Source organism: Quercus robur, chromosome 7 (genome assembly GCF_932294415.1).
Source record: "Quercus robur chromosome 7, dhQueRobu3.1, whole genome shotgun sequence".
NCBI classification, from domain to species: domain Eukaryota; kingdom Viridiplantae; phylum Streptophyta; class Magnoliopsida; order Fagales; family Fagaceae; genus Quercus; species Quercus robur.
The window spans coordinates 11,051,396-11,063,421 of record NC_065540.1 but is presented as its reverse complement, the minus strand read 5'-3'; the positions used below and the strand labels follow the sequence as shown (position 1 = coordinate 11,063,421).

Genomic DNA, 12,026 nt, shown 5'->3' with positions numbered 1-12,026 from the left:
GACTAATAGCCTTTAATATGCAAAAGGAAAGGAATTGATGGCAGCTATGCAAATGTTCTCCATTGTGGTTAAGATAGAGAAGAAAACCCAGATCGATCAAAGATGATAAAAAAATTGTCAAAAAAAAAAAAAAAAAAAACCACATATACTGAACTTAACACAATAGAAAATGAAATAAGAAAAAGCCCAAATACATCTACCTACTACGATATTTTATTAATTTATTACAAGCGAATCAGACAAACTTTGACTCTGGCTCTGGGACCGTGGGAGAGGGTCAGGTTGGTGATACAAAAAATATGTTACTTTCAACCAATTTTGGTATCTAGATAAAGTTTTTTGCCATGGTCAAGGACACAGCCAAAACAATTATTGTCTTAATCAGACAAATTCCAGGTCATTATAAAGAGTATAAAAACAATTTCAAATCGTCAAACTAAATACAGGGTTTAGAGTATAAAGAGTATAAAATAATTGGATTAACATCTGAGATATTACTCCCACAAGGCTTTAGAGTAATTCATGAGGAGTTACTCCACAATCCTTAAAGAGTATTCAAGTGAAGACTCACTCTGAGAAAGGTAAAACAAGTTGGTTTGGTGATAATTCTGAACAAGAAAAGTAACAAGATTGAAATAGAAATTTTATTCATACATGACCTACTGTAAAACCTTTTGGTGATAGTGATCGATTCATAAATGACCCAGACAATCATGAGATTCACACTCTTCTCTTCAATTTCAGTTAACTTTATCCCTCTTTGGGCAGATTCCTCTTGTTCCCTTCTGCTCTATCTCAATACATTTATCCTTAATTACCCAAAAGAACAAAATAGAAATTTTATTTTATGTATATAATTTACAGCACAGCAAGCCAGTTGGGCTTAACCAACAGCTAACAGAGAACATCCTCTGCATCAGAAATGCTCACATATATCTAACTTTTCCTATGAAAGATGCTGTCTTGACTGTAACAACTCTTCAAGCCTATCCTTACCCCACATACAACAAGAATCCCTCTAAAAACAACAAAGTCAATTACATTGTGGAGTATCCATATTTTTTTTGTTGACAAGAGTCCACTTTAGCAGACCTAATGCAACAGAGAAAACAGCAGTAATCATGCTGTACTCTCTTGTCTCATATGATAATGTAAATTATTCGCCGAGTAATTATTATTCTCCAGTCTTCCGCTTCGATGGCTGCCTATTGGCCGTCAAAAAAAGCAGACGAGGAAATCAGTTTCTTCATTCATATAAATTTCCATTAAACTCTCTCAATACCAAAACTTTTATTTATGATTTCTGTAGCATTTCAGGATAGTCGTCTTATTCAAAACTAAGACTTCACCTATTGGCTGCTATGTAGAATCTTAATACATGACAAGAAGCATAATAGAAGATGTAAGGATTTTGTTTTTTTCTCCTTCCCGTTTCCTTTTTTAATTTGCTCAAGTTGCATACAGCTGACCCTCTCCCCTATAAAGAAGCAACAAACAATGAAGGGGACATTCACAAACGTAACTTGCATCTACAATTTGGCGAAGATTTCACATCAATTTTGAGGAAAAGATGAGTGCTAATTCTTCAGCAACTCCCGTCACCAACAGGTATGCATTACTATAACAAATTAACCTTTTATAAACTCTGTGTTCTCTAATTCAGTCTTTCTATCATTTATTTTATATTAAAAACCAGCTAAGAGTTTAGACTAATAAATTTTAGTTTCCTTATCTCTTTCTCCTTGCAGATTAGAAGGTAAGGTTGCGTTAATAACCGGTGGTGCAAGTGGCATCGGTGAGACCACTGCAAGGCTTTTTGTTCGACATGGTGCTAAGGTCCTTATAGCAGATGTCCAAGATGAGCTTGGTCACTTAGTTTGCAAAGACGTTGGCTTTGAATCCATCTCTTACATCCATTGTGATGTAACAAATGAATCTGATGTCAAAAAGACTGTGGACATGGCTGTATCCAAGTATGGAAAGTTGGACATCATGTTCAACAATGCTGGCATTTCGGGTAACATGGAAGCGCGAATTTTAGAATCAGAAAATGAAGATTTCAAAAGGGTTTTAGATGTGAATGTTTTTGGTGCTTTCTTGGGTGCCAAGCATGCTGCTAGGGTTATGATTCCAGCTAAAAAAGGAAGCATTCTCTTCACCTCAAGTGTGGCTTCAGTAATGGCTGATGTTATTCCACATTCATACGTGGCATCAAAGCATGCTGTGGTGGGAATGACTAAGAACTTGAGCGTGGAGTTGGGACAATATGGAATAAGGGTTAATTGTGTGTCTCCTTTTGCAACTGCAACTCCTATGCTAAGGAAAGCTATGGGGATGATGGAGAAGAATAAGGTAGAGGATGTGGTTTCATCGTGTGCAAACTTGAAGGGAGTGGTATTGGAGCCTGAAGATATTGCTGAGGCAGCGCTGTATTTGGGGAGTGATGAGTCCAAGTATGTGAGTGGGATGAACCTGGTTGTTGATGGGGGTTATAGTCTTACTAATCCAGCATTCTCAAATGCACTTAAAAACATTTTTTCTTGAAACATATCAATGTATGCGTTGCAAGTTGCAACTATCACCTCCATTTCTCTATTTTGTTTATTTGTTTTAGTGTTATCTTAAGAGTGATGTTAAAGTCAAGTACCTTAATTTAGTGGCATTGTCATTTGTAAATTTGTGATTTCCAACTATATTGTGTTAGTTTTAATTCTGTGCCAAATTTGATTGTAATTCTTTCAATCATTTTCCTTGTATGTATGTGGGTTTAATTTTAAGGGTTGAGTGTGAGAGATCAGTGAAGAATCAAGCTTCAAAAGTTGATCAAGTGGATTTCGCAATTGGCTCGCGAGAAGCAACTTGCGAAAAAGCCACGTGTAGAGCATATGACTGGAAGATGAAGAGTTGTGCCAGGCTGTCATTTTCGCGACTATCTTGTAGGAAGGGCCAACCCGTGAAAGTCTTTGTTTGGCAAAAAGTTGTGTTTTGCTTTACCAAGTCTTTACCCACACTATATATACCATTTTTACCCATAAAGTGTAAGGAGTGATTTTCAGAGAGAAAACCATTGAAAATATGCTTAAGAGTTAGAGATTGTAATACCCACAATCATCTACACATTAATTTCCTTGTGGTTTTCCTTAACTCCTACCTCTCCATCTCTAGATCTTTGAGAGGTTGCTAGCCCTAAAACTTACCACACCCATTCTCAGTGTAAAGTAAGATTTTGGTGCTGCTGGGAAGCATTGGAAGGAGCCATTCATTGGCGGATGCAATTGGGTTGAATTGCAGGATTCGGAAAGTTAGAGAAGATAAGACTCTGAGAAGTCCATTCGTAGCAGGAGCTTGGAGGGCTCAAGTACATGGGGTAGACTAGGTTTGGAGGGTCTTTTGTTATTCATGTACTCCAACTTTATTTTCTAGTGGATTGATTTGGACTTGGAGGGTTGCGGAGAGGTTTTTTACTAAGTTCTTCGGTTTCCTATTCGATAACACGTCTTGGTGTTATCTTGTGTTTGCATATCTCTTCCCCACTCTTTAAGCTTTCATTTTATTGTTGATGATGAATGGATATGGCTTAGGGTAGTGTTATTGGTTCATTGCGCTTAGTTACTCTTATTTCGCACTTAGTCTAAGTAGAGTAAAAGCAATCTAGCCGTAATTTTTATTTGGGGTCTGAACAAGCTCGTGTTTTAGCACAAATCCAAGCTTTCATCATTGACTATTCTCCTTTATAAAAAGAATTAGGATTCGAAGTTCCCCCTCATCCTTGTTGTATCTATAAAAATTAAAAGACTAATATTAAAGATAGGGAAAAGTTAACAGATGCCTTGAGGGCTTTGGTTTATGAAACATTTTTAGAAACCTTTTATAGGAAAAGCAAAAAAGTAATTGATTTTTTTTTTACAACTTTTTAGATTTCTCATTATTTTTATATTCAAACATTCCTAAAATGATCCCTTAACAAATGATTATGAAAGTTCAAAAACGTGTACAAAAACACTTTTGAACGTTTAGACCCCCAAAAACCAACTTAAACAACACAAGCAATATGTTAAACAACTAGTGTGCGGAAACTTAACATATGCTATAATATGGAATAGGTTAAACAACTATCTAAGCCATAACAAAATAAACCACAACAGATAAAGTAAAGGCAGAGATAGAGAGGAAGGAAGATGCAAACACAGAGATAACACCAGATGTGTTATCGAAGAGGAAACCGAAGACCTCGGCGAAAAACCTCTCCGCCGCCCTCCAAGCGGTAATCAATCCACTAGAAAATACAGTTGGGATACAAGGACAGCAATAGACCCTCCAAGCCTAATCTACCCAATGCACCTAAGCCCTCCAAGTTTCTTGCTCCAACGAGGTTGCGCCGAACCTTTTTCTTTTCTAGCTTTCCGGATTCCACTACTACACCGTAGCATCAACCAATGAAGATTGGCTCCTTCCTAACTGCTTCCCAGAACTCCAAACGTCTGTCTCACAGAGATGATAATGGTGAGAACCAGGTTTGGTATAATGCCTCTCAAGGATTTGACAATGGAGAGGAAGAGAGTGAGGGAATTTGATGAGACTCTAAGGTAGAGATTGTGGGTGAAACAATCTGGTTTTTCTTTAGGGTTTCTCTCTCAAAATTCTCTCTGGAAACTCTCTTTCAATCGTGGGTTAAAAGGGTATTTATACTGGAGTGAAGAGGAATGCGAAACGTCAGGTTTTTCCAAAACAGGGGTGGCTCGCGGCTTGACCTCGCGGCTTGACCAAGTCGCGAGATCCAGTCGCGAGTTAACCGTATGGCCAGTTGTCCTGTTTTGTCCTGTAGTGCTCCAGCTAGCATGACTGTTCATCTTCCAGCATGCTTGGCACGTGTGCATCTTCTGGCGGGTTGAAGCCGCGAGTCCACCCGCGAGTCCCAGCCGCGACACTCTGTTTTCTTGCACACTCTTGAGCAAACTTCACTCTATCTCACTCACTACCCTTACAACAATCCCACCTAAATACAGGGTTACTAAATGCTGAATTACAAGCAAATTTGGCACGGAATAAAGCCAATTAGATGGTTAAATAAATTCAACCTTACAATCTCCCCCTTTGGCTATTCCGTGACAAAACCCTAAAACAGACTCTAGACTTAACATGTGAGTTGGGAACAGTTGATCAAAACTCACTCACACCTAACTCTAGAAGCTGTGAAGCACTTGAATCATATGAACATAAACTCCTGAAACACAACAATACACCATGATCATTGTAAGCAGAAAATTATAAATGCATATGAAACAGGCAATATGAGATCAAGCAAAAATGGAGTTAATAAACAAACCATGGCTTGATCAACCAAGTGAACACCACAAGGTAGTGATCACAGTGCTCATTCACACTTGGAATGAACACAAGGGCATACAAGTTAACAAGCACAAGGCAAGACACTTGTATGCTCAACACTCAACCAATGCATAACACACAAGGCATATGCATCTAGGAACAATCCTACAAGGGCACAAGAGTGACAGTACAACAACCACAATGCAGAACATTTAGATTAAAGTACTGATTTCAACATAGCATAAAGACTGCACTTAAGCATGGTACATACCGTAAAGCCTACAGACTATGCATAAAACATAAACCCTAAAAGCTTACAAAAGCATATGGGTACAAACCAACAAATACCTGAATAACATCATCAAACATATATTAAAGTTTAAACCAAGTATATGAAAAGAGTTAGAAACAGTTATACACCAAAACACAGTGTATCAAAACCATAAGAACCATAAGTTTAGAAGATAAGACGAAAAACAAAAGTATGTGTGTACTCCCCCTATCACTATGCACACTTCCCTTTGAACTTTTCTCCCCCTTACTGAATGCTCTCCCCCTTTTTGTCACGAATAGCTAAAGACTCTCGTCCAACTTTCGTTGAATCTCATCTAGCTGATTCTCCATAGTCTCGAGGCGCATTTGGACATGGTTGTTTGTGGAGTAGAGAAGTGCCACAAGCTCATCAACGCGTTTCTGAATGTGCTCAAGTACACTGCCGACTCTGTCAGTATGAGAAGCAGTTTGTGCTTGTGGAATACCAGCCGGTGAAGCTTCAGGAACAGCATGAGATGCAGATGTGGTATGTGCAGGTGTCTCTGAGTCAAGGGCAAATGAAGTAACCGGAGAGATGTGAGCACTTCTTGGTGATTTGGAGGAATGACTTCTGCTCGCTTGAAGAGTGAACAAAGAAATGGGACGTTGACGAGTCAACATTTTACCATCTGCAGGAGGAGTAATGCCTGCACTAAGAATAAGTTTCATGACGAGACTGCAAAATGGAATGATTCCTCGAGCTGTAGATCGACACGCGGTCTTCCTCAAGTTGTAGTAGATGTGAGCACATATATCAATGGGGGCTCCGGTAATGAGATCACACAGAAATATAGCTCTCCCAAGATTGATGAATGTAGTGTTGGACAGTGGATAGAGATTGGTGAACATGATCAACTTCAGTGTGGTCAGCTCAGGTGCAAACTTTGCGGTGCTGATGGAAGTTCCTGCACTTGATACCTCATGATCGTGTCCTAGGATTTGTAAAATTTCTCCAACCTCTGGATTTCGTTCATCATAGGGAGTTAAATTCACATTCTGAGGTCTGGTGATGCCGAGAAGATTTGCGATGGAGTCTGGGGTAACACTAAACTCTGTTCCTCTGACCCAGAAAACGTGGATAGGTCCAAGATCAGATGCATTGGAGAAGCATTCTTTGACCAGCTCATCCATTGGATCATCAAAGTTTCCGAACAAGTTTGCCCAGTCTCGTTTCTCAAAGATTCGAGGGATGAAAGTAGTCCCTAAGGTGTTGAACTCTACTACCCGCTCCACTATAGTTGTTGACTTGTCAAACACATTTGAGTAGGCGTGTGAGTTAAGGGGAACTCTGAATCTATCCTCATTGGGATCTTGAGATGCTTGAGATGATAGACGAGTCCTTTTAGCAACTGGGGTCGCTGGTTCGTCAGCAACAATGTCTTTACCCCTGGAAGATCGACGAGACATCTGCAAGAGAACAGACCAACAGAAAAGAACCAAGCAACAAAACCCCACAAAAGATTGTCAACAAGATTCAGTATAGCCAACATTTCAATATATAAACCCAGACTGAATATAGTGCAGACCCAACCAAACCTTCCAACAATACACAGAAGCACAAACTAATCCGTGCATCAAACTTGGTGAAAGAACACCAAGACAAAGATAGACATCACAACTGACAAAGACTGACATTGAGACAGGTTAACATGACCATGATATGCAATAAGATACAGCATTTGAATATATAGAGCAGATAACATAAATCACTTCAACAGAGGCATGAACATGGGGAAAATATTTCAATCATGAAGAAAACAAACATCCACACCGGAGCACGTGGATGAGTGACAAACATTATGTTATCATAACCACTCAGTAACCAAAACCAAACACCAACATCAATATTCAGCAAGTGTAACGAGGAAGTCACATAGACACCAAACCCATTTCAGAAAAGATTCTCAGATTCAATAATAGGCAAAAAACAAAACAATGAAATACACATTGTGACTGCTCAGCATGAAAACAGGTGAGAACAATATCAAACAAGACACTCCATACCCATTACACATAGAGATAAGTATAATGAATACAATACCAGTCCAAATAGTAACAGAAATATGCAGGAAAAAGAAAATGAGATTGAGAAGACAAAACCCATACCTTTTCTTGATGATTTGGAGAAGAAACGAAGCACCAAAAGGGTTTGACAAAAGGATTCACGAAGTGTTTGGAAAGGAAAAGCAGTTTAAAGAGAAGATGAACAGTTTACAAAAGTTCGAGGGAAAAACTGAAAGAGGTTTAAAAACTGCTCCTGTTTCTGCAAAACACGCGATTTTCGCGACTGGATTAAGTCGCCACACAGTCGCCAGCTCAAGCCGCCAAAGCACTCAAGAACAAAATTTTGAAAAATTTTTCTAAGTGTTTTTCGCGACTGGAAGGTCTACCCGCGAGTGAGTCGCGAGCTGAGCCGCGAAAATCTCTGAGTGAATCTCGCGACTGGACCTTCCACTTGCGAATAAGTAGCCAAAACTGATCAGCGAAGATGCGACTGAGGCTCGCGACTTGACATACTCGCGACTGAGCCGCCAAAACAGGGCAAAACTGTATTTTTGAAATTTTCAGATTTTTCCAACTAAACACTTTCCAAAAACACTTAAAACACTCAAAAATCTTTTTGTGCTTGAATTAACAAAGATTGAGCATGTGAAAACACATTTTATCAAGTACAATCACACAAATGAATATGGCATTTATTGAACATAAACTTGTGTGTTGTGTGTGGATATCAACAATGAGATAGTCCTTTGTCTAATGTGAAGCTTCAATGATCAATTCAACCAAGGCATACACAATTAGCACTAGATCATGTGACCAATCTCAATTATAGAAATATGAATATATGACTTCCCACATAACTTGATAACATAACTTGGAGCTTTTCATTTGACTCCACTAACAATCATAACATTTGATCTTTTTGATCTATTGAGGCAATCATCTCTCATTGTGAGAGGGATAGACAACATTTTTCTTTGAAGAACAGGCCTTTGGCCTTTTTGAAAGAAATTTCACTTTTAATATAAGGCCGCTTACCCTTTTTCCTAGTCAAATACTAGAATGTGCGACAGGCTTTTGCAGCTCAATATCTCTTTTCATTTGGAGATTTACATATGGTGAGCTCTTTTTAGCAAAAAAAAATAAAAAGTGGGAAGAGATATAGACACAAGTCTATGCATGTTTCAAGATCAACATAACCATTCACTAATCATTCATGACAAGTTTGAAGATCTATTTACAACAATCACATAGATTTCAAGATTTTTCCCATAGTGATATGAGTGCATGAAAACAAGCAATGCTCGAAAATGCACAAAGCCATTAGCACAAAGGTACAAGGCAAAACAAGTTTTGAGACAAAACTCAACAAAGTCAATCAAGCTTTTTGATTTTCAAATTTTTATGTAATTTTTGGATTTTTGACTCAAGAAACAAAAAGATTGATAAAACACAATTAAGAAGTATTCACAAGAAGAATAAACAAACAACCAAGAACAAAAACAGCAAACATAGTCACAAAGCATAGGAAGTATTAATGCATGGACATGTTGTAATGCTTATGCATGAGTACCCCTTTTCACCCACACGTCACTTGCGTTTGGGGTGATTTCCTTAAAGGATTGGGTACGGGAGTTAGGGCTTTCAAACCTTCGTGAGAAGCTTTCCAAGCAGTTGGTGAATGCACCAATCATCTTCATCACGTTCATCATTCCGGGATCTCCATGATGCTCTTTAGATTGATCACTTGCCCAAGTTCTCCTATCAACTCTTGGTCCTCCTGACCTTTGAGGAGTAGCACTGTTCTTTGCTCTCAGCTTTTGGCAATTTGGTCGAGTGTGCCCTTGAAGTCCGCAATAATGGCACACATACATTCCTCTAGGACCTCTTTGTGGTCGTGGACGTGACTTGGCACGAGATTCAGACCTGCCCACAGACTGATTACGATGATTCAGCATCCGTTGGTCCACCACATTCTTCTTCTCCTCCACCTCGAGCTTCACACCAGTAGGGTCAGCTACAACTGGATCTTTGGCCTTCACAAACTTCACTTCTTTAGTGACATTTCCAGTTGAGCTACTTCCTCCGGTATATCCCAGTCCGGATTTGTCTGAAAAGCTCTTTTGAGAAGATATAACATCATCTAACTTCTTGGTGGTGACCCTCTCTATTTTAGCATTTGCTTGCATCACCTCGTTCTCAAGAAATCTCACTTTAGTGTAAGCTTCAGACAGCTCACCATTCAGAGTTTCAATCTCGCATTTGGCCTCCCTATACCGGATTAGGAGACTTTTGTAGTCCTCCTCAGCCTTCTTCATCTTTCTCACAGCAACCTTGGCTACCCTTGTGTATTCACTTGACTTCTCCAAGAGTGAGTTGTAATTTTCTTGAAGAGTTGCTGTGCTTTCTTCTTCTTCAGCTTCTGATTCTTCAACAATTCCTAGTGATTCATCATCACTATGTTCTCCAAGGTCTTGAACAAGCAAACTCAACTCATCCGAAGACTTGACATGAGCAATAGTCATGAAAGCTGAATAGTTTCCTTCTCCATCACAGCTCTCTTCAGATTCTGAGTCAGACGAATCTGAGTCACTCAAGGTTGTGGCATACACTTTGCCTTTCGATTTTAAATAGTTCGGACATTCCTTCTTAAAGTGTCCATGCCCGTTGCATTCAAAACAAGTGACACCTTGTGTGGATTGGGATTCTTTTCCATCTTTCTTATTGAAATCCCTCTTCTCCCTTCCAGAATTTTGGAATTTTCTCTTATCATCAAAATTTCCATTGTTTTTAAATTTCAAAAACTTTTTGAAATTCTTAACAAGATAGGCTACATCTTTGTCAACCATATCTTCTCCTGACGAGCCTTGATCTTCCACCTTCTCATTAATGGTCTTTAGAGCAAGGGATTTGCTCTTCCGTTGATTGGGCAGCGACATCTCATAAGTCTGCAGAGAACCAACCAGCTCCTGTACCTTGATGTCGTCAAGATCCTTGCTCTCTTCAATAGCTGTCACCTTAGCTCGAAAACTTTCCGGCAATGATCGAAGGATCTTCCTCACAATCTTTGAGTCCTCCAATTTCTCCCCCAAGTTAAACTTACTGACAACCACTTCGTTTAGCTTTCCATAGAAAGAGTCGAAAGACTCATCCTCACTCATCTTGAGCTCCTCAAACCGAGTGGTCAGCATTTGTAACTTGGTATCTTTCACTTTCTTCGTGCCTTCATAAGTTGTTTCCAGAATCTCCCATGCTTCTTTGGCAATGATAATGTGAGAAATCCTGTGAAATTCATCTGGAGACACACCACAGAAAATAGCATTTAGTGCTTTACTGTTAGCATTAGATGCAGCAAGTGCTGCCTTATCCCATGTGGATTTGGCTGCCTCAGGTTTGGTCCAACCAATCTCAACAGCATCCCACACGGATTCATCAATAGAGCATAAAAAAGCTCTCATACGAACCTTCCAAAATGCATAATTACTTCCATCAAAATATGGAGGTGCATTAAGGGATTGAGACCTATCCATCTCAAAAAGGGAGTCAAGGATCACACAATGGTAATGAAACCAAACAGCTGTGTACCCGCTCTGATACCAATTGAAAGTTCAAAAACGTGTACAAAAACACTTTTGAACGTTTAGACCCCCAAAAACCAACTTAAACAACACAAGCAATATGTTAAACAACTAGTGTGCGGAAACTTAACATATGCTATAATATGGAATAGGTTAAACAACTATCTAAGCCATAACAAAATAAACCACAACAGATAAAGTAAAGGCAGAGATAGAGAGGAAGGAAGATGCAAACACAGAGATAACACCAGATGTGTTATCGAAGAGGAAACCGAAGACCTCGGCGAAAAACCTCTCCGCCGCCCTCCAAGCGGTAATCAATCCACTAGAAAATACAGTTGGGATACAAGGACAGCAATAGACCCTCCAAGCCTAATCTACCCAATGCACCTAAGCCCTCCAAGCTTCTTGCTCCAACGAGGTTGCGCCGAACCTTTTTCTTTTCTAGCTTTCCGGATTCCGCTACTACATCGTAGCATCAACCAATGAAGATTGGCTCCTTCCTAACTGCTTCCCAGAACTCCAAACGTCTGTCTCACAGAGATGATAATGGTGAGAACCAGGTTTGGTATAATGCCTCTCAAGGATTTGACAATGGAGAGGAAGAGAGTGAGGGAATTTGATGAGACTCTAAGGTAGAGATTGTGGGTGAAACAATCTGGTTTTTCTTTAGGGTTTCTCTCTCAAAATTCTCTCTGGAAGCTCTCTTTCAATCGTGGGTTAAAAAGGTATTTATACTGGAGTGAAGAGGAATGCGAAACGTCAGGTTTTTCCAAAACAGGGGTGGCTCGCGGCTTGACCTTGCGG

General features: G+C 39.4%; 1 protein-coding gene across 1 annotated transcript; it reads left to right on the top strand.

Moving 5' to 3' along the window:
* The first annotated feature begins 1,280 nt into the window (after positions 1–1,280).
* On the top strand, positions 1,281–2,710 carry LOC126692210 (short chain aldehyde dehydrogenase 1-like). The gene is made up of 3 exons (XM_050387736.1): positions 1,281–1,402; positions 1,465–1,608; positions 1,749–2,710. Exons 2-3 carry the CDS (start codon positions 1,571–1,573, stop codon positions 2,542–2,544), a joined length of 834 nt encoding a protein of 277 aa, XP_050243693.1. The 5' UTR covers positions 1,281–1,402; positions 1,465–1,570; the 3' UTR covers positions 2,545–2,710.
* Positions 2,711–12,026: the final 9,316 nt, after the last annotated feature.